This window comes from Balaenoptera physalus (assembly GCF_965194825.1).
Source record: "Balaenoptera physalus genome assembly, chromosome: 8".
NCBI lineage: Eukaryota > Metazoa > Chordata > Mammalia > Artiodactyla > Balaenopteridae > Balaenoptera > Balaenoptera physalus.
The window spans coordinates 44,192,767-44,216,805 of NC_138887.1; the positions used below are offsets into that span (position 1 = coordinate 44,192,767).

At 33.3% G+C, this 24,039-nt stretch overlaps 1 protein-coding gene across 1 annotated transcript in view; it reads right to left on the reverse strand.

Annotated features, from left to right (window-relative positions):
* Positions 1-24,039, reverse strand: part of SEMA3A (semaphorin 3A) — a 252,291-nt gene that overhangs the window by 106,964 nt on the left and 121,288 nt on the right. The window contains exons 5-6 of the mRNA XM_082472478.1: positions 20,970-21,063; positions 13,552-13,671 (exon numbers count right to left, since the gene is read on the reverse strand). Coding sequence (XP_082328604.1) covers positions 13,552-13,671; positions 20,970-21,063 — 214 coding nt within the window. The remainder of the gene's footprint in view (positions 1-13,551; positions 13,672-20,969; positions 21,064-24,039) is intronic.

Here is a 24,039-nt window from a genome sequence, read left to right on the forward strand (position 1 = left end):
GAGAAAGCCCTTGCACAGAAACGAAGACCCAACACAGCCAAAAATAAATAAATTAATTAATTAATTTTAAAAAATGTGATAAAATTGGTGCTAATACTTAATTCAATTTGTGGTTTCTGTTCAGTGCAAGCATTCCATCTCCTTTTCCTCTTTTCTTTCTTGCAACTTTTCCCTATTGTTTCTGCTTTAATAATGCTTATATATTTTGAGGGCTAATATACAGTTGTTTCCATAGATACCTACTCAAGACTAATAAAGGTATTTTCTAAACCAATTTGATACTCTCAACTTTGTTTTTAATAAATACAGGGTTTGTTTCCCTTTATTTCAGTAACACTAAGAAATGGTTTCTAATGTCTTTAATATAGACTAAGTTAGTTTTACTTTCTAGTGGACCTACGATTTCTACATTTTTCCATGGAGTAAGTATTAAACTATAAATACAACCATTGTCTGAGCCATGCTCTGAGCCTTATATAATTACATGTTCTTGGAATAAATTTCTTACACCATATAATAAGAAATGTTTACATGTATTAGTTTAAAACACCGAGAGAATAATTTCCTCAACTTTTTAAATAATATCCCTCCATTTGTTACTGTGACCACACCCCCACTAAAATGTTTACAGAGCAGATGTAAGGAGAAAGGCAGGTAAAAGTATGACAACAAAACAATTTATAGATTTATATAATAAAACCCAAAGGAACTGGAAAATTACTACACTTTCTGTTTTATGATAGAAAAGAAAGGCAGTATAACTATTGATATATAAAAATTCTATAGCAAATAGTGTGTTAAATCAATGAAGACAATAAATTTACCTAAGAAAACTGTTCAGAACATGCATTTTTAAGCTCTTATTCAACCACTGCTTTAAATAATCAAATTAGAAATTAAAAATTTAAAACAAATTAAATGATTTTACTCTTGGAAAACGGGTCAAGAACCATGATTGTTGCTAATGATTAATTTGTAATTTTTTATGTATATCTTTTAATGCTCAGAGACCAATTTAAGTGACCTTATTTACTTACTTACTGGACAGCAGCCCAGAACATCTAGAATTTCTAGAACATCTAGAAGCATTTAGAACTTCTGCTAAAATACTTGAATATAAAAGAATATTGTTTCTAGTTTCTCTCCACTCCTTAACTAATTCTCTGTCACCACCAATCTTTTTTTGGTCTCACTATTTTCGGATGACTTCCCTTCTTAAAAATTTATTTATAATTAGAAACGTATGCCATTAAAATAATACCTTCTAAAAATCTATAGTCATATTATGTACAGTTTTTCTGATTCCAAAAGATTCCCATCCTTTTCCTCAAAACTTAAAAAAAGGGGGTTTCCAATTTCTTGGATTTTTGAACTGTCTTATATACATATTCACTAACAGAAGACCACAGATATATGGACAAAAAATAGCCTTCCTCATAAGTTGTCAAATCATTTTATAGTAAAAACCTCAGACAGTCAGTGGTTCTGATACTCAAAGCCTGAAAATCAACTGAATCAAAAAATTCATGTTTCACTGAAAGAAAAATGGATAGTACCTTCTCTCTCACATTATGAGCTAAACAATGTTTTTAAGATATTAAGACTTCTTGGACATATATGCATATAATCCCATAGATGTGCTAAGACTTCTAGGGTTTTCCTTTGATAAAGAGTTCTATTAGTATTATCCTGGAGGGCAGGGATCTCTCTTACTCAGCTGTTTCTTATAATAGTTCTTGGTACCTAGAGAGTGCTTAATGTGTACAGAAAATGGAAGTTGGCCAGAATAATGTTAGTAGCTAGCAAACGTAGCTAGCTATTCGTTGTGCTAATATCAGTTATCTAGGAGCACTTCCAGTAGAACTGTAGGGTACAGAGGAAAGAGTAGCATTCTATGTTAGTAACTGTGTTGACTGATATACTTAAGTTATATACAGAGAAATAGAAAACACTGCTGAATGAGATGACAAGGGACTAGGCTTGGGGAAACTAAAAATACTCATTAAAAAACAGAAAATAAATACATTGTAAACAGTAATTAAATTTGACAGTTTAGTTCACCTAAAAGTGATCTATTCTTAACTCCTCATTAATAACTTAGCTATTTTACCTTTATCATGTTACATGGCGTTTCATTGTTTTTACTGACAACGGTATGGTCAGATATAAAATGGCCCAGGAATTAATATATGTTCCAATAATATTTTGCAATGTTCTGAGACTGTAAAAATTATTTAATATATATCACATCTAACTTACACTATAAACTTCAGGGTTAGACTTTTAGATACGAGACAATGGTATAGTTTAAGGATTTTAATTTCAGTTTGTGATGTCATAAATTTTCTTATAGTGACAGATGTTATTACTATAGTTAAGTGATAATGACAAAATCTATTCAGGAAGTTATTATTAACCATTAGGAATTACTCTTTCCTTTTCTCCCTTTATTCCTCCATAATTATTATCTTTCTTTTCTGACTCCATACGAATAGTGGATAGGTATGTTTTTTAGAAACTTTTTTTTCTTTTAATGATTACCTATGTTTTCCCATCCTAGAAAATAAGTAATAGTTACAAGTAATCAAGCTTAATAGCAATGACATAGTCAGCTTTCTTAGTTGTATTAAAGTGTATTAAAGAAGTTTCATTTTGCTATTCTTAACAGAATATTCTTTACTAACATATTAGTGACATCTACTGCTAACAAAGTGTGATCCTTCCAAGGACAAACAGTTTGGGAATTCATGAGTAGCTAACAGGCAGAATTGACTAATGGAGTTGCAGCACATTTATACAAAATCGAGATGACAAAATTAATCAAAACTATTAAATTTAGTAGAGATTTTGCATATCTTTATGACATGGCTACCCTCTTTTTTGGTACTGCCTCTGCTCTATCACTACCAAATGACCTCAGCATTGTAGGACATTAAAACTAGACGCTCTAACGGTCTGCCATTCTTGTTCTATTTCCTGCTGTCAAATTCTTAGCTCCAGCCAGTCTTTTCAACTGCCTTCTACAGGTTGTTCTTACTCAGGAATCAGAAACAAACCAGAAAAACAGTAAAGGTAGTTCCAGTTTGGAAAAAAGTGGAAAATCAGTTCACATTTTAAGATTCATTAACATACAGTCATCTCAAGGGCTTTCACATCCAGTTATATTACAATTGTCTTAATTTGGGCACTGATTGGTTGATCAGAGTTGGCTGTATATTTACCTTGATATTTATAAAGAATGTGATTTTCCCTTTTATTTTATTTAAAGGAAATCAACAGAAGTAACAACAGGGAGGTCAGTCATTAGCTTTCTTATGGCAAACAGCAATATTCCACTACTTCAATAATTTCTCCTCCGTCAAAATATTTAATATGATTACTGCAAATACATAAAAGTCATTGATCAAAGATGTTCTGTACCTTATTGGTTCATCCTAGCCTCATAAGTCCAAATTTTATAATTTGAGTTATTAGTATGACTAGATGTCCCTTTAATTCATCCCAAAATAAGGTTTTGTGGTAATTTCTATGTTTTGTTTCCTATTTTCAGAATACTGTCATTTTTGTTTGACTTAGAAGATTACTTTCTTGTCCTGCAAAACGTGAGTATAATTTGTTCATTCATTCTTAAATGTGTTTAGAAAACACACTGATAAATAAACTCTACAGGTGTTAAGCAATTAAGTGGCAGTGATCATTTGATATCAGTCTTGGCATTAATAACTTTCAGGATCACTTAGATTCAAGTTTACTAAATTGTAAATGGGTCAAAACACAACATACAAGCCCCCAAATACAGCTCTGTACTGTCTGTCACTTCAATCCTATTGTACGCTAAGCAGAAAAAGGCAGTGTGGGTTTCAGAGGGAAAGCTAAATTGGCTGTCACGAATTTCCCATGCACATTCAGGTGAGGATTTTAAATGTACAAAAAGGGATGGTTCTCTTTGATATTGAAACCCTAACATTTTTTAAAATTAGTAATTATGGCTGAGTAATATTCTATTGTATATATGTACCACATCTTCTTTATCCATAAGTCAGAGAAAGACAAATACCATATGATATCGCTTATATGTGGAATCTAAAAAAATAGTACAAATGAACTTATTTACAAAACAGAAATAGAGTCACAGACGTAGAAAACAAACTTATGGTTACCAAGGGGGAAGGCGGGGAAGGATAAATTGGGAGACTGGGATTGACATATACACAATACTATATGTAAAATAGATAACTAATAAGAACCTACTGTACAGCACAGGGAAGTCTACTAAATACCCTGTAATGACCATTATGGGAAAATAATTTAAAAAAGAGTGGATATATATATGTGTATAACTGATTCACTTTGCTGTACAGCAGAAACTAACACCACATTGTAAATCAACTATACTCCAATAAAAATTAATTTAAAAAATAAAAGTAAAAAAGAAGGCAAAAATATTAGTAATTAAATGAGGTGAAAGAGATTATTTACGCTTATGTGAATTTAGACAAATTTATAAACATATTGAAGCGACACATTTTTGATGAATCCCTTATGCTAACAGCCTACATTAAATGCCAAAATAGTTATGATTTAGTAAATCATCACAAAATAATAAAAATTATACTTCTAATGAATAAAAAATTTATACTAATCAATTTACAAGATTACTACTACTAATAAACTATAGTTTTCAAATGCATATCTTTATTTTTGCATAAATATATTTTAAAATAATAATATTACCATATGTAAAATGTTATAGTGTTTAAAATGCAGAATTTATGTGTTGATCCAAAAGTGCCACAGGAAGTTGATAGACTGCTGAAAGGAAGGTGGGGGAGGCCGGGGGGGGAAGTGAAGGGATGTGATTTTCTCTTGTCTAGCTACTTAAATCATATAGTGACACAAACAATTCTAAGTTAAAAATGTTTCTTTTAAGGGCATCCAAACACATGCAAATCTTCCTTATTAATATTACCAGGAAAATATTTTAAAGACCCTTCTTCTGCATAACATTTTGTAATTTATGTTTAGTTGATACATGAAGTTTAGAGAATTTCAGTGTCATATGTAAGTAACTTAGTATATTTCTAAACTTAGAAAAAAAAATCCTTTTTCCCTTTCTTGAAGCAAAAGAGTAGTAGATCTATTTTATCAAAATGTACTCACATCGTTAGACAAGAAATCATGTATGTATAGACTCGGTCTAAGGAAAGGGCATAGATCACTATCACTTCATCTTGTCTTGTTTTCCTTAAGCCATTTTCATGGCTTTCCTAGAAATACATGGCTGTTCAGTTAAGTGAGACTGTACATTCTACTACATCTTTAGTGAGTTGACATATTTAGGTATTTTTATTTTTCTATTATTTAAATTTCTTACATAATGTTATGGAATAAGCTAACATCAACCGAGTTGTTTTGTTTGTTTGTTTTGTTTTTGGTAAGAATAGTCTCTTTTCCAAGGGCTTTATAGAAATTTACTTATGCATAATTCTCATAACAACCCAACAGGGAGGAACGATTATCGTTTCCACTTGAAAAAAGGGACGTTGAGCACAGGTAGCTTACAGTAGCTGTCTCCAGCTGCTCAGTTAGTGCCCAAGTCAGGCGGTCAAGTTCCATAGACTCCATGCTCTTAACCACCACACCAAAGGTTACAGACGACGTCTTCACATGAAAAAAATTAAAAGCTAAGCTGTGATACGGCAGGATAAATGAATATCCTAGATGCAACAATGCAATGTTTTTTTAAAAATTATATCGGAAAACTAAAAGAATTAACCTAATGATTTATTTATTTAAGTGGTAAGTATTGCACTTAATAGAGCTAAATTAATACTTAGGAAAACACATTTTATTGAAATTTACCCTTGGTTCACCATTTCATTGTTTCATCTGCTAATTTTGTTAAGCTCACTTTGACTAAAAGTTTATATACTATTTTAATACTAAAGACAAATATTTTATATATTTTTGATGTATTAAGTGCCCATATATTGACAATAGTCAATTAAATAAGACAAAACAAAATAGCCTGAGAACAGATTAAGAAAGGCAAACATAACCTTCAGGCTGGTTCTCTGTATTAATTCTCCAAATGTCCACTGTGTTCTATGTATAGAGCTGGTATGCAAATGCCAGCAGCAACCACAGTTATAATGAGCATCTACCATATTATTAGACACTGTTCTTAGTAACTTATGAGGACTGTCTCACGCATCTTCAGAAAAACAGTGTATTAGTTATTAACCCTATTTTACAAATCATAAATGGGTGATGAAAATAAGTAACATAAATTACCCCCCAAGTCACGAGGGCGGTAGATGGAGAACCTGGGATACAAACTCAGGCCATCTGACCCCAGAGCCTGCAAAGCAGATTCACTGAAGAGTTTCTTATTTGGCATATCCTAGATTGCAAGGCAAAGTGGTAGGCCCTGTGATAAATCGAAACATGCATATATGTGCTCTTGGGATTCAAAGGTGGGAAAGATTAAAATCCACTGAGAGAACGGTATGGTTATACGAAAATGATAGTAAATTTAAGGGCAACCGACCCTATTTGAGTCTGTTAGTGTTTAATGTTGGAGAGGTCATTTAGGATTGCATGACAAAGAATGTGACAGGCAGCGAAATCTGGATTCAATTCACTTGTAAATTGAGATATAAATGATTTTTGAATGGGAAAGTACTGTGATAGCCATCAGAGCTGTATTTAGGGAGACATCTGCCAGTGGTATCTAAAAAGGAAGAGTATATATGGCTTATTGTGTTAGGTAATCTTACAAAATGAAGCATAAACAATAATTTATTGACTAAAACAAATTTTAATCATCAAAAACTGTATGCAGAATTTTTTCATCCTAAGATTGCAGACATCATTCCTTGGCACGGTTACCTAATTTGATATTTGCAAAAGTAGATAGCAGAATATGTATTCTCATGAGCCAACATCTCTCTTTGACTCAGGATTAATTTTATTGGGCATGTGAGGATTACACCTCAGAAAGCAGCTGAGGTAAATATATCAACAAAAATTTTATCAACATAAAAAGGCAGGTTACTTCAGAACAGTTTTTCATTTAGATATTATCATATTAGCCTTTGAGACAAATTTAATTAACACCTTCCCATCTGAAAGCTTCTGAAATTTTCTACAATGAAAGTATTTGTGTCAAACCTACATTTAATAATATTGTAAACTTATTCCTTCTACTCAGAGGGATTAGAACAACGTAACAAGTGTTTTTTTGTTTTTTGTTTTATTTGGTCAAAACTATCCATGCTATTAAAATTCAATGGCATTGCTTGCCATCATCCAGCTTTATCTGGCTAAAATCCTTTAATTCCCCCACCCCTGCTGTTGGGAGCTCTAGGCTCATCACACTTAACCTCTGCCTAGGCTTCTCAGAAAAGAATTTGTTTCAGTCCATTCATGGTTTCAATAGTTGAGCAAGCCACACGCAACTGCACACTGGTCTTCTACCCTGAGCACACTAATCTGATTGTTTTTCCACTCTACAAACTCTGGGTCAACAATCAAGCTGCCGCCAGAAACTAATTAATTTGCAAACAGGCTTCTGTTTTCACAGAGGGAAAGCTTTTGAGAGCCATGTCAGAGCGGCCAGTCACACCATGGTTACACGCATTGTCACGGCATCCACTTCTCAGGGTAAATCTCTTGCTTGATGTCACTGCACACATGAACCCAGATTACTCAGTCAGCAGTAAATCCCTATTGAGGCCCACCAAGCTCTGAATGTAGTGACTCTAGAAGAGGAAATTGGTATAGACAGGCTCTGTATTCATTAAGCTGATGGTGAGACGAGAGAAAAATAATGTTAAGAACCAAGAGAAAAGGAGAGCTGGCTATAATTTAAAGAATTTTCCAAGATATTGTCTCACTTTTATACATTTTCATCAATTTTAAGTTAAAAAGTAGAATTTTCTTTAGTAAATGTAATCATACCCTTAAATATTATTTTCTACTCTCACCATTCAACTATAAATTCTGAAATAAGTGGTTCAAAATTTGTGATTAATGTGCCATACTTGAGGGTTGTACTTTTTAGCCCATCATTAAAAAATGTTAAAATAGCATATCCTAACAATTTTATTCAGCTACATTTTCTCAGCGGCCTGAAAAAAAAATCATCTTCCAAACATTGCCACTAATGAGTTAATTTTTATTCCAAAGTTTTATTCATTTTTTTTCTCATAAGTGCAAAGTAATTTCAAACAAAACTGGTTAATAGTGATTATGGTCCTTAGATAAAATGCGACACAGAAAATAGGTCCTCAGAAAAGAAGAGCAAGTAAAGGTATATTTTGGTAACTTCTCTCTTTATGAGAAAAAGAAGGCATATTTAGTGAGTGTATTAAATTTATCATCATTTAGAGAGTAGAATAATTTCATGGTATGTATTTTTTGAAAAAATTGTATTTCTGGCAGGTGGGCATTCTTTATCAGCAGGAAAATTTTTCTTGGTAATAGTCATAAGGAAAAAACCATAACTAATAGGCTGTGTTTAGATATAGTTATGGATACTTATTTTAAACTATTACATATCCATGTTTCAGCATGATTTCACTAAAAATAACCAAAAATACTAACATTTTTATTTGTGACTCTATGCACTGATACTTCAGAATTGTTAACTAATTAATACAGAATGTAATTCATAGAATATGTAATTCAAAAGTTAAAAAAGACTCTATCTTTGTTGCTTCTTTCATAGAGGATGTTTGTGGTTGCTCTTGTTGTTTCAACTGAATGGTCACTCAACATCTATAATATTCATCTGCTCATGTAACCATAGAGTAAGGCTTCCAGAGGGCTTTTTTCCTCAAGGTCAGCAAAATATTACTAACTTAAGTCAGAGAAATAGTTCAAAATGGTATCATTAAATAAGTCTGACATTATGCCAAACTAGATGATTAACTTTATTTATTAAAAAAATCCAGTTAGATACTCTGATACAGTTCATGCCTTTAAAGATGGTAGAATTAAAATAGTATATCAAAAGAGTTATACAAGTGATTTAAGATTAGGTATCTGGTACAATGCAGTATTAATTTGTGCTCTCAGAATTTATTTGCAGTTACATTTCTTGGTTCTATTTTCAAAAAAATATATCTTGTGGAGAAATTTGAATCTTTAGAGAACATGAAATATCCTAGTGCATGACCACAGAGGAAGCTATGCTGATTCCAATAAGGGCAAGCCATCCTGGTATGAGTGTTACAAGTGAGAGGAAGTGGAATGATGACTCGCATACCATTTCAATTACAGGAAAAAAAGCAAGTGAGTTGGTCTATCCACAGGCACAATCCTTTTAGGAAATTCCACTAAAAGAAAACAGGTCTTCCTGAAATGAGTAGGAAGGTCTCACACTCTGGGCACTGTAATTAGGTCTGTTTGTGTGCACTGGGCCTTGGCTCTCTCAAGGATCCATGTGGTTTCATGTATTAAACCCAGCTCTGACTGCCCTTTCACCCTGACTCAAATATAATCACTCACAGAATGAGTCTGACAAAGCTTACTAAGCATGCTCCACCCAATGGAAGTGGGATAAAGGACACAGAAAAAACTCACATTTATTAAGTGCTTACTACATGCCAATCACTTGCTTAGTACTCTATACGCATTATCACGTAGTCAATTTTTTCACAACTCTAAGAGGTAGGTAGTATTATAAACCCATGAATAGGTACAAGGTCAAGGTAAAACAGTGTCTCACTCTAAAGACTGTAGTCTTTCCTTCTATCATATAGCATTCCAATGTTAGTCCAAGACATAAATAAACAATGTTAGAAATAGTGTCTATCAAATAGAAAAATAAATGTGGGTTAGCTATCCATCTGCTCTAATGAATGACTAATATGTACAAGAACTAGGTGATACTTACACAATAAATGATAAGAAATCATTACTATAACAGCAGGGTAAACTTGGTTTTTTACTACGAATATACAGAGAGAAATTTTACCTAATTTTTACACTGTTAGTAAACCAAAATTAGAATTGAAGTTTAAAGCTATATAATATTAAGAGAATTTATGAAGCAAAAAGAAAAAAACAGTGAATTTTGGCACATCAGGTCCAACTCATACCAGTACATTTTCTGGAATCAAAAGTTGTTCTAACATCTAGCAATCTTAAACTAGGAACTAGTGTAAAGGATGATTTTTAAAAAGCAGTTATGGAAAAAATCAATAGATTCCATCTCTCATGTTTCTTCATCTAAAAGTTTGTTACTTAATTCCTAATGTTTCCTGGTAAAATGAAACTGAATTTAAGCCTTTATTGCTACTATTATAAAAATGTAAACTTTAGTGAGTAATTATGAAAATACTGAAATTCCATAAAAATTGAGACATTTCAAGATCCAATTCTACACAACAGTTTTGTTTTTTATTTTTGTTTAGCAAGAACACAAATTAAAAGTCATCTGAAATAGGCCAACTAATTCTTCCAAAATAATTGAATTGGTTTGAATTGATTTGATAAAAGTAAAGTAAGTCCTGTGCCAAAAGTAATTTCAATAGCCCAGAAGACCTTTCAAAAAGTACCTTGCAAAGTAATTTATTACTTCTGGCAGCACAACTGATTGTGTAGTCTATGCTGATGCCTCAAAATTCACTTATTTTATGCATGCATGTGTAAACATTATGTTTCCAATTTTGTTCTTCAGTGGCGTTTAATTTCATGAGGCTTGTGAATCACACAGTCCCTTGGTTCTATCTCATATGTGTCTGCATCCTCCATCTTGCCGCAGTTCTGGTTTCTGCACCCTGTCAAATGTAACCTTTGTGCTAATTTGGCAAAATCAGTTCTCACGTTTAGTGCTGAGAGACTGATAACTGAATTCTCAAATGAACTACACATTTGCAGAGATGAAGTACAGAGCTGCGGACAATGACTGTTTTCCCACAGTGTAAATTCTTCAGACTCAGCTGTCAACATGTGAGTGTGTAGCACAAAAGCAGCTTTAACTTGATGACTTTTTTCCTCCAAGGCCATGAAAATGAAATGGATACTATACTCTCCTTTATGTTATTCCATCTTCTAATGAGATTTTCTTTCTCATGGACAGTGAAAGCCTGTATGCCCTTTAGAGTTCTTAGTAGATCAAAGTCTCCTTCTTGCTGAACAAAAACACAAACATTTTCCCCTCCTACATAAATATTTCAGTTTGAGAGTAGACCAGATAGCCACATTGAAAGAGGTTTTTTTCCTACTAATTTTGAGTCCATACAAAGCTTAGGTGTAATAATTAACAGTGGATATTCCAAAACTGTCCTCTGGGATTTCAGAGTTTGGGTCTTCAACGGCTTTACACAGAGAGCCTTACCGTGATCTCAGCATTTTTCTTTTCCTTAGTGAGGCTTCTAATTTCTCAGATGGTCACCTGGGCACCATTCTACCTCCTCTACCCCCCGATGTGGGTATTTGACTATACGTCCAGTCCCTTTTGATTACCACAGTGTTTGTACTCAATCATGAATTATTTTAGGCATCATCTGCATTTGAAGAACAGCAACTGGGAAGTAATGTCAAACTTACTAGAAAATTGGGAGAGCAGGAAATGCAGGAAACTGAGAGAACAGACCCTTTTAAAGAGAAAGGGCTAGTTAAGTGACAAATACCACAGGAGAAGTTGTCTAAATGGAGACTGATAAAAAAAAAACATAGGAAGTCATTAGGGGAGGAGGAGCAGTTTCACGGGATCAAAGTCAGGTTGAAAATGGCTAAAGCTGGTGAAAATGCTGAGAAAACAAGTTCCTAACCAGGCTATGGACTTAGACATCTAGGAACCTCGTGGTACACCATGATTAAAAGAAGAGTATGGATAGGGTAGACAAACATGTTTGCAGGTCAGGGAAGAAATCAGTGGTGAAGAAGAGATAAAAACAGCAAAAACAGTAAATTGGGTAAATTTATGGAAAAAAATCAATGCAATTAAGAGCAAAAGCAGTAGGGTCAAAGGTGGAAGTAAAGGGGCACATCATTTTCACTAATACATGAAAAATAACAGGACAAGCAGAATGTTGTTACAGGAGGAATGAAATGCTGATTGAGGTAATTTGAGGTATGTTTTATGATTTAAATAGTCATTTTAGAATTGGGATACAGAAGAACAAAGACACACAGCTCATGGTCTCCTGAAATTTCAGTGAGGTTTTAGAGCATATTGTGATTGTTCTCTAACAAACCAGTGAAAGACAGAGGTGAAATGAATTTTGGGTACCCCCAGAAGTGCAGGAGAAGCAAGTGTGGCAGAAGTTCAAAGAGTGAGATAATCAAGCATCTTACTGAGTATATAGATGGACTGTAAGCCATGAGCTTCATCCTTATTAATGAGGCATGTAAAACCAAAGGAGAGTTCATGAATGCAAGATTCGGGACTGGGAAGCTTTATTTTACAGGACTGAAGGCAGATATAAATGGAGATCATTATTTAATAATAAAAAATAACCATGAAAATATGGTGGGGATGATTATAAAAAATCTTTGATGAATGCATAAATGAATAATCCAAAAAAAAACAACCTCTACATGGAAGACTTATATAAGGATTGTTTGGTTCAAAATCTGAATGAAAATAGTATTTATTTATTTTTGGCATATAAATTTTATAATTTTCTTCTATGGTAAATTTATTTATGTATTAAAAAGAAAAAGAGAATTAAGAAAGTATCTGCCTTGCAAACTATTATATATTGAATGGATAAGCAACAAAGTCCTACTGCATAGCACAGGGAACTATGTTCAATATCCTGTGATAAACCATAATGGAAAAGAATATGAAAAAGAATGTATATATATATATATGTATAATTGAATCAGTTTGGTGTACAGCAGAAATTAAAACAACATTGTAAATCAACTGTACTTCAATAAAATAAATTTTTTAAAAAAGTATCTGCTTCATCAAGTATGACACTAGTGACTAAAGGTCAGGAAACTGGGTTCTTGCCCCAAATCTACTACTGGGTTAGATGTAATCTTAGATAAAATATTAGTGTTAATTTCCCAACCTATAAAACGGGAGAAAGAATTTTAGGAAGATTAAAGGAGAATCAAATGAAATGATACAGAGTCCTTTCAAAACCACTTTCAGTGTAATGCTTTTAGCACAACAATTTTTTCAAACATTTAATAACTTATGCTCTCAAGGCCACATGAGAGGTGTGGAGGAAAAAAAATACTACATCATGAGATTTGTTGTGGTGTCCCTGGAAGACAAGATTGGTAAGTCATCTTATCTTTTTCCATTGCCTCCCTTCCGTAGCTCCAGCCCAGATCTATTTCTTTCCACAGTTAACTACTGAGAAACTTTAGTTTTGGCACAAAGCAAATATTTTCTTAAATTTTTAATCTCTCTTTTCTCTTTTTGCCCCACTTTCTCACACACACAGCCATGAAGTCACCACCATGAATTTATCTGCACACTAAATCTCAACTCATGCTGTTTGCACCGTACAAGGAAAGCTCTCCACTGACTTACTATAGATGCCCGTGCTTTGTGCCTGCACTCTGGCATGCACCACCTACCATTGAGCCACCTGGAATCGTGCTGCTCTGTCCTGATTGGGTGGTGGTGCCCAAGAGTTCGGAAGATAGCAAAGTCTCGCCCCATAAAATCAGCTGCCGTTCCAGAATATAATTCTCCATCTGTGTTGTGACAAAATAAAACCACATACACATACTTGAATTCAATTAAGGCAAGAGAAACAAAACACAAAATACAAGTTTCATGTTAAGACCACGCTAATGCTCTCTGCATCATTATGCAAAGCTACTTATGTTTATCCTGTGTCTTTGTTGAAGGGAGTATCTCACTACTCATTTAGCACTAACTTTGAAAAACTGAGTAAAGTATGATTCAGTGCACATTACTAAAACATGAACTTTTATATTTTCTATTATGACCAAAGACAAAGTACAAAACACAAATTATATACATCACATTGTCTGCTTTTATATGTTTCAAACTACTATGGTTCTAATATCTTTATTTTTTAGGGTAAAGTCTCATTGCAAAATCTTGCTTATAGTTTTGATTTTAATGGAAATTAAATTTCTAGTATACTTCCTTTTTAGTGGGATCTAAATTAATGAGATTTTGCTATAATTTAGAGAAGACTAATATTTTCCTTGCCAAAAATTTTTCTTGCCTTTCATTTTTTAGTATATCAAGTGGGAAAAATGTTCTAACTTGGTATGAGCTATCATACAATCCAAAAACAAGTCCACCACATAGTTTCAGATATAACCAAAATGTGTTTGAAGAAGGGGGTATTTTGATAAACGCAGGCCATAATCACTACAGCTCAAGATTCTGTTGTGCTTTGACTCATTTCTACTTAAGTTGAATTAACTCTAGGTCAGAGTTTAATAATGGGAGAATCATAATCAGAAGGTTGGAATAGAAAGGAAAAAGAAATAAGGAGAAAGAGCAGTTAATATTTACTGAATACCATTTGTGCTTGCAGGGTAGTCAGGTGCTGGCTTGACACTTTCAAATTATCTCATTTAGTTCTGTCAACAACCCCATGACGTAAATGTTATCCCTATTTTACAGCTCAAGAAACCCAAGGTTGCTCAGCTAATGACTAGGCAAGTCAAGGTGAAAGTTCAAACCCAGGCCTGTTTAACCCAAGCCTCTTATACTAAATATACACCATACCACTGTTGAATAAACTGAAGTTTGTAAAAATGACATTTTCTTTCCTTTAAACAAAAAGTGCCTATTATTCCATCCAGAAAATGCATTATTGCCTGCTTGCTTACAGTGAATTATCAGCAAAACAAAACAACAATAAATGTAATATTTTCTCCAAATAATCTACCATAATGACAGTAAAACCTACTATTATCTAGTTGATTATTTGGATACGCTAATGTTTCTGAATTCATTGACTCGAAAAATACTCAGAAGACAAAGTAGGCATACATAAATTATAACTTAAAACATTTGTATACCACTATAATTTCCAAAGGACTTTCTTGTGTATCAATCAGAAACTTTCTGTGCATCTTCAGTTATCAATACCTTTGGGAAAGTCTAATTAGTCTGATCCCTTATGTGATATCTTTGTTCACACCCACAATTCTCACTTGCAAATAAAGGGCTTTGAAACGAAAATAGGCATTTTCAGTGGTCCAAACTAAATTAATTCCTCTGGTAGAACCTCTGGTTCTCTGATGTGTTTGAAGGTATCAGGCTTTGGAAAACTTCCAAAGCAGTGCAGAATAGCTACATAGACAGAATCACTGAGAAATGCCGAGTTATAACTTTAAATATTAATAGAAAGACACCTTATCTTAGAGACTGAGTTTTTAAAAATTGATCACTTATTTTGAATTGTTGTGAATCAAGACAAATAAAAGTGATGGTTTGACAATGTATTAAGTACAAATTACTAGCTAAATGGATGGTACTCATATGACACCATAAATTGCCATAGTATGGTATCTTTGGGATTCAAAAGCATCTTGTCTTCTCTTTACTTAATTAAATATCAAGTTGCTCAAATCTGAGTTGCTCTCACCATAATATGCTAAAATAATGTTCTATATGCCCACAAGGTAAAGAAATAACCCTTTTCGAAAGGCACAAAAACACTATGAACAAGCTATCTATAAGTTTCAAAGGTACTTTGAAACATTTTAATGCATACGGTCTACTTAATTTTAACCTATATTCAATCACTATAACATTTTTATTAAGGTTGACACCTTATCTTTTTACAAATAATTGATTGATAGAAGTGATGAATTTTTAAACTTCAGGTGAATGAGAGAATGTTAGTTAAAAACGTGTTGTGAAAGCAGCCTAAAATGTTCATGTCAATTTCAAATACTTTCATGTTGGAACACCTGTCTGTCATAGGGTGACCTGTATCCTCTTTACCTCGAAAAATCAGAAGTATTAAGTTACTAGTTGAACCTCATTGCCCCCTCAACCACGTTAGGTGATGAAAATCATGAAAGGTGAAAACAGAACAACCAAAAGGTGAAAACTGAGCAATTTCATATCAGACTGTAGCCAGACCACGCCTAACAGTAAGTGTAATCAGAAATGGAAGAGTAAAGAATATCATCAGTTAATTGTTTTTTTCATTTAGCTTTTTCAGTGTGAGTAAAATTCATAATTATGGTTGCTATTATATGTAAACTCTATTCCAGATAGAGTTGAAATAACGAAAACTGTAACCAAATAAACATTATTTGGATATTGATATGTATTTGTTTCTCATATTCATTTGTTTAGCTGTTTTATAACTTATGACTCTTTTTTGATCCATTCCCACATGAGGAAGGCAAAAAAACAATATAAATGAAGGCAAAGGCAGAAAGACTGATTTTCTTTCTCTTTTGACAACAGATAAGTAGGTCACTCAGAGAAAGTAGAAGAGTTAAAAGAGTTCATCAGTAGAAGAGCTAGTGACTGAATTTATTACTAAAGACAGAATTTATAAAGAGTTGACTTAGAAACCAAAGGAAGGTTGTAGTTAAGGCACCAGTTGCCTCCAGTCATAGGAAATTACCTCCTACTCAAATATTGTTTTTAGCAAGAGTCAACATGAAATCTATGAGCTGGAGGGCACTAGATGATTAGGTGGGCATAAGGGCACATTCTCATGTTGTCAATGCTCAATATCACTAACTGTTCCTTTACACCAGGCCTTAGATCAGATTTTCTGCTCAGATGTCTATAGGATTCTTATCAAGGATGACTCCTCCAGAAATTGTATGACATATTTTTTATTTGGTCCAACTGTATAGGTGGTAGAATATCCTACTCTTTCATTCTCTTTAAGCAGATATATAGTATCAACTCAGACTATACTTCATTTAGTGTAACTGTGTATTCTACCCTGTATTAAAGACTTATTACATTCTTTGGCTGTCTGAAATGATCTGACAATTTCTGAGTATAGGGCTTCCCTGGTGGCACAATGGTTAAGAATCCTCCTGCCAATGCAGGGGACACAGGTTCGAGCCCTGGTCCGGGAAGATCCCACATGCCACGGATCAACTAAGCCCGTGCGCCACAACTACTGAGCCTGCACTCTAGAGCCCGTGAGCCACAACTACTGAGCCCATGTGCCACAACTACTGAAGCCCGCACGCCTAGAGCCCATGCTCCGCAACAAGAGAAGCCACTACAATGAGAAGCCCGCGCACTGCAACGAAGAGTAGCATCCACTCGCTGTGACTAGAGAAAGCCCGCGTGCAGCAACGAAGACACAATGCAGCCAGAAATAAATAAATAAAATAAATTTATTTTAAAAATTATATATATATATCTGCCTTTAAGCAATTTACATACCTTAGTTGGCTTATATTTGGAGAACAAATATTTTTTTTATTTTTTTAAAAAAGCCCACTTGCCAAACTTCTTTTGTATGTTTGAGATCACTTATGAAGTTATCAAATTATGCGTGTTAATTTTCCAATTTTATGACCCTAAGTATAGGTAAATGTTAACTTACAATGATTCAAATTGCATTATGGCTAAGATACATACTTTTGGGTTTTCCCATATATACTAAGTTACTAGTGAAAGAAAATATATCTGTCCAATTTTATTAAATTGATGGTAGAATAATATACTCAAGGAATTGTTATACACATCAAAAAGTGGTTGTGGATACTCTGTCCAACAAAGTTGTTAAGTCTTTCTACAAAAATACCATATAGGCAGTTTGATGTCTCAAAAATAATACATCAGACTGAGATAAATTAGTGCTGACAGATGTAACTAACAAGCTAGAAATTGTCAAATATGAAAGTTGCTCTTTCATATTTGAATACAGTGCCATTCTTTCTGAACTGTAAGCTTTCTTAACTGTCTCTAAGGAAAGCATTCTTTACTGAGATGAACAAAAAGTTTAGTGAACTGCATTTCCACCATGGCAGTGTTACCTGAGAAGCATGTGTTAAAAACAAAAGTTCATATGTACTCTGTACTTTCTGTTCACAGCTCAAAATGAAGTAAAAACGTGGCTTAGATCAGTTAATGTATTGGATTACAATTCCTAAAAAGGGTGTGGTGAGAAGAAACAGAAGGTGGAAAAAAAATATTTCCTGATGAAATCACAGCATTACTAACACAGGTGTAAAGTGTATCATGGATGTGAGCAAAAATCAAACAAACCTAAAGACCAAGCCATTATGTTGTTAACACCTTAAGCAAATTCCACTCACAGCATAGCAGAGTAATTAGAAACAGAGGGAAAAAAATATGTCTCTCAAACACACACACACACACACCCCCGACATGGCATGGATGAAAGCTACTTCTTGAGAGTGGAAGGGTATGGGAATACTTTTACATTTTCACATTTGTTAAGCAACCTTTTCTATAACAATAAATATACTGGCTTTGTTAATACTGGTCCTTTTAAAACTAACATTTTTTGAGTAGTTGTAAATGATACAAAATTAAAAATGTAAAATTTATACATTACCAAATCTCTCTCCTAGCCTCCCTACAGGCAACCACTATTACCAGTTCCTCTTTTTTCAGTTTCTACTTCCAAATATATGCCAGAAATATGTACGTACCCAAATGTAGTATGCTATTACATTGTCTTATTTAATTCTCACAACAAACTAGTGGAATTTGCATAGCCATGCCATTTTACATACACAGAAACTGAGGCTCAGAGAGGTTCAAATAATTTTCTCAATTATAGTTAATTAATTTGGGGAGTACCTTTAATACCAAGTGAGAGTATATTCTAATGTCAAATTATGTTCTTTCCTGAAGCATGGCAGAATTATAGCATAGTTATAAAGAAGCAAGTAACCTCAATAAAGGAAGTCACAGCTTTTGAATTAAAATGATGCTGCAAATATTTTGAGGTATTTTACCAGGTCTAGTATGGCCTGCTCATTTTTCTGTATCTTGCTATTCAACTGATCCAGAAATTAACTTAAGTTGGCTTTAATAATCTCCTCTGTCAATAAGCACTAAATATCTCTGAAAATTATTCAATTACTTTACAGTATTGGCTAGGTGAGATATGGGCTTTCATTTAAAAGCTGTTTCTCTGAAATGCCTACCATTCTTTTCTAGCCATACATCCTGTCCTTGACTCATGCAACTTCCCTCATTCTCTTTTCCTTTTCACAAACCTATACAACTGTTTCAAGGAAGTTCTAATATAAAACCAAACCTGCGGTGTTTCATATTCTTTGTGGACATTGTGTGGTTGGACGCCATATGAACTATGTAATACTTAGTTGTCATCATTCTTTCTCAGTGGAATATTCAAATAAATAAGTAAACCCCTACTGAGAAACATACCACAAAATAGAGCTGCTCTAGGCACAGTTTTACATACTGCTTTTTGAGGAATATCTATCTTTTTTTGTTCAGAATGCAATTTAAATAAGTATAGCCTGCAGGTTCAAACAAGATAGGACTCCTCCCCTTTGTTTAAGACAGTTTTCAAATTTCTGTGTGTGCACTTAAGGAAGTCATCCAGACGTAATAATCACTAGGCCATCTGCGAATACGAAAATTATAAGTGTGTTACATTTGCTGCATTCCTTCAGGTCTTAAACTTTTGTTAAAGTGCTCCATAAATGGATCAAATGGACTGAAATTGTCTACATTTCCAAAGCAATAGAGGAGATAATTCATGCTGTAATGGTTTTATTCTTAATAGTAAAAGGATCAGTGAAACAGCGATAAAGTAAACACTAGAGAATACTGGAAAGAATATATTTTCAAGTTAATGTTGTAGTCAGTATGACTAGAGTCTTACTTTGTTGAATAGAAAAAAGATTTTTTTTTAAATAAAAAGGCTAAACTTTATGAAATTATTATATGTCAAATAATAGCCTAAATTTACCTTTTAAAAATCTAGATATATTATTCAAAATTCTATCAGAAAGTTTACACCTGAAAAGTTTCACTTATTATTTTTTTGTGTTATCAAATAATTACTTTCTATATTTTATAAAAAAGAAAACAAAAGGAAAAAGAAAAGGAAACAAAAAGCTACATAATTTCTACATGATTATATAAAAACATATATTCAGGAGTAAGGTAATGACCCAGAATCTTCTGTACTTTAGGTTATTGGCATACTCAAAAGTTAAAACAAGAAAACAAAAAAAGAAAAAGAAAAATTGTTTAATGATATATCACTTTTTGTGTATTATTTAATCCCAGTCCAGAAGTGGTTAAAAGCATGTGGAAAGAATTCTCTATTTTTCGATACAAACTAAAGTTTTCTCCTTCTGCCTACTTCTATCTTCCTATTTCTATCCTTTTGAACTACGGCTAAGCATTCACCACCTATCTGCAATGTTGAAGTAAAAGAAGAAAGAAGAAAACTAGAAAGGAAGATGGTTAAAGAAAAGGGCACAGGAAATACATAAAATGTTTTGTTAGATTAAAAAAAGAAGAAGAAGCCCTAAAGTCAGAAAAGATGAATACAGAAGGACTTTGTCAACTCAAGGTAACACAAGGGGTCTCTGTCAACTGTACTACCATTTAGTTGGATTGTGCTGATTAAGCTGACCAAATGCTGAGAGTGTGACAAATCTTGGGACTACAATTAACAACCTAGAGTGAATCTCATTCTTTCCTTCTGACCTGTCAAAATTCCCCCTTGAAACGCCTCTTCCCAAAAAATGAAAATCAAAACCATATTTTTACAAAACAAAAATTGTAAAGGTCTAGGGGGATGTATAGTGATTGAGCAGCCAATTTTAAAGATACTATTAAACCATTCTGATTAAAAAGAATCATAGACTAGATAGTACAATAATCTAATCAGCATTTAGTGTTTCTTCTTCATTTTCAAAATATTTGAAAATATCTCAACTGACATACTCCTAAAATATTTTATGATTAATAATAAAAAATCTTGGTATATAACAAGGAACATGCAATCTGGCTATTATCTATAGAAAATTCACTGTTTAGCTGACTGTTGACTGAGTACCTATTAAAAGAGATGCCGTCAGCAGTTTAGGGTCATATGGGCTCTTCCCACGGCCATTTTCAAAATGTGAGTCTTCCAGCTTAAAAATGTTGTCCTGTAGAAAAGAAAAAGAAGAATTCAATTTATTTATAATAAAAAGTATTTTTAACATGCCAGTTAATCAGAGAGAGGTTGAGTATTCTTCTGCACTATCAACATGTATTATTATTTGTGTAAACTTTAGAGATGACAGAATAACTTAAGGGGGATAAAACCTAGCTATTACTAGACAAATATCTATTTAGCTTGGTGACTTTTAGTATCATTTAGCATGTTGCAAGTAATTGTGTATAAGTGAACTCTAAAGGACAAGCACGCTATGATAAGAGTGATCATTTTATCACATAGGTATGCTAAGAGCTACCCTAATGGCTCTTGAAAGAATGTTAAATTTAAACAAATGACTCCTTTACTTCCTTCACATAGAGAAAAAATAACAACTCACTATATTAGATGTCTGCAAGAAGATACGCTATCTCACTTTTCTGTATGTACTTTCCAGAGGGAAATAGTCATAGCAGTCACGTCCTCCACTCTGTCATTCCTACAACTTTGATGTTTACAAGCTCCTCAAGCATTTTAAAATTACTCACCTTGGAAGATGGAAGGTACCTGAAACTATCCTTATCAATTTCTCTAAGTGGGAAATATCAAACTGCTTATTAGGATGGGTGTGCCTGGAGATAGTGTCCTTAGGACAATAAGCACAGAGGTGACACATTTTTATCACAGGGAAGTCTGCTCAGTTGAGGCTCAAGCACCCAGAAACTTAAGTGAACATCTGACTATGGTAGAAAGTATGCCAGAAAGCACTGCAACAAAATCCTTAATAAGGAGATAACTAACTCATGCCTAAGACACTGTCCTCAGAATGTGAGGCTTCTATACGACAGTGGAGTAAACTGGGGTATTTCTGAGCATTCTTTTCAGAACCAAGTGCTCTGGAAATTAATTAGGTCAGAATATGTATGCATTTTCCAGTAGCACATTAACTTGTCCACACACTGAAATAAAACACCTTTTCTGGCAATTTCTCTAGTATTCACATAAAAGCATTTTCTATATTCTTAGGATAGTAAATGGTGTTCATTTTATGGCCAATATGGGTCACTTTATTTAACATTTAATATCTGATGGAGCTAATGGCAGAGTTTCAAATTATGACTCTTAAAACTCATTTGAGTTAGGGAAGAAGAGTGAAAAAGGAAGCAAACCAAAAATGTTCTCCATTTTTACTACTGTAAGTAAGAATTACCAAGTCTCCTCTTTCCTTGCATTGATTCTGTACTTGGTAAATAGCTATCCCCTAGCAATGATGGTTCTTTAGCTGAATTCTAAAATTTACACTGTGAAAAATTTACGGGGTTTCTCAGAATTGTGCTAAGTTGTAGTAGGAAGGGCAGTGAGTCAGGAGTCAGGCCCAGTTGGGCCAATGATTAGCTCTGGTTCTTTGGTGGCCAATTAATATCTCTGAGCCTTCGGTTTCTAAAAGTTAATGTTGATAAGGATATTTAATCTCAAATGTTTATTGTGAGGATTAAAGAATTGAAATAAAGTATTTTTAAAGCAGCAAAAAAACAGACACTATTTCTATTCTATTAATACTGCTCATATTACTACTACAAGAATATGAAAATTTAACACAAGTTGTTACCATTGTTGTAAACTTTCCTACCAGAACTTGAAAGAAATATTACTTAAAAACAGTTACATAAGTCACCAAATTATAAACTTATTTACAAATACACATTTGTCATAGACACTTGAATATTAAAATTATAATATGAAATTTATTGCCATATACTAAGAAGAAGCATAGAAGAAATCTTAAGAAATATTTAGGTATATTTTGATAAAAATTAGGAAACAATCCAAAATAAATATGCTCAGTAGATGATATACACTCTACTGCCACAATGATAGAAAATATTAAAATTTGTCTATGTGATTAGTCCTCACAGGTTAGAGGAAGCATCAGGGAGAAGTGGTGGTGTGGCTGAAAATATTGTTATGAATATTAGTATAAATTTCTTGTCCTCATAAGACATTTTACAATACTGACAAAGATAGAGGAGCTATCTGTCAAAGTGTGAGACACTTGATGTCTGGGATCATGTATCCACGTTAGTAAGACAATGCCAAGGTATATGAGAAGTACTTGCAACCTCGTGTTTAACATTTGATTTACAAGGTAAAGGATTAAACTTCATAGGAAGAGAGGTTAAGCATGTCAGTTACAGTTTAAGAGAAGATGAAAAACTATCCTTTGTCATGGTGTCAGGTAATGTGTTCAAAGCCGGCCTCCTTTTTCCTTTCCGTCATTTTTCCTTTAAATGGAACTCTTGCCCAAATTTCTGGGTTTCTACAGTGTAATTATTCTATATTCTTATAGGATTCTACTGAAGGGTAAAAGATTGAATTTCCTTTCCAGCCTAGTGATATGGGGCCTGGAATAAATATAATTTGCTTTCTGAATAGGGAAGTAAAAGATATTTCTTACATACAAATGTTTGTAGTGTAGAATTCATACCGATTACACATAGTAATGGAGTCTAAGGCTGTTGAAATCAGACAGAAATGGATATTATCCCTGGCTGTGCCTTTTATTATCTGGGCCTCAGGCAATCCCTAAACCCTTCTGAAACTCAGAGTCATCTATAAAAGGAGGATAGGAAAATCTCATAGGGTTGATTGGGAATATTTACTGCAATAATGTATATGAAACAATACTTAGTATGCCCTCAAAAATATTCATTAATTTATTTTTTCATTGTTTATAGTTACCAAAATAAGATCATTCTTTCCTATACTGATTAATATCTCTCATGCTACAGTGGAAATGCCTGCCTATATATTCATCAGTAGAAATTAAGACTTATATTTAAAAATATGTAAATACTTTGGACTCCCAAAATGCACTGAAAATTGTTCATTTCTATAGCTAGACCACAGTCCAGTTCAAATGCTTTTCTGACAAAAAAAAGAAATCATTAAATATAATATGTATAGGAAGCAACCTAAGTGTCCATCG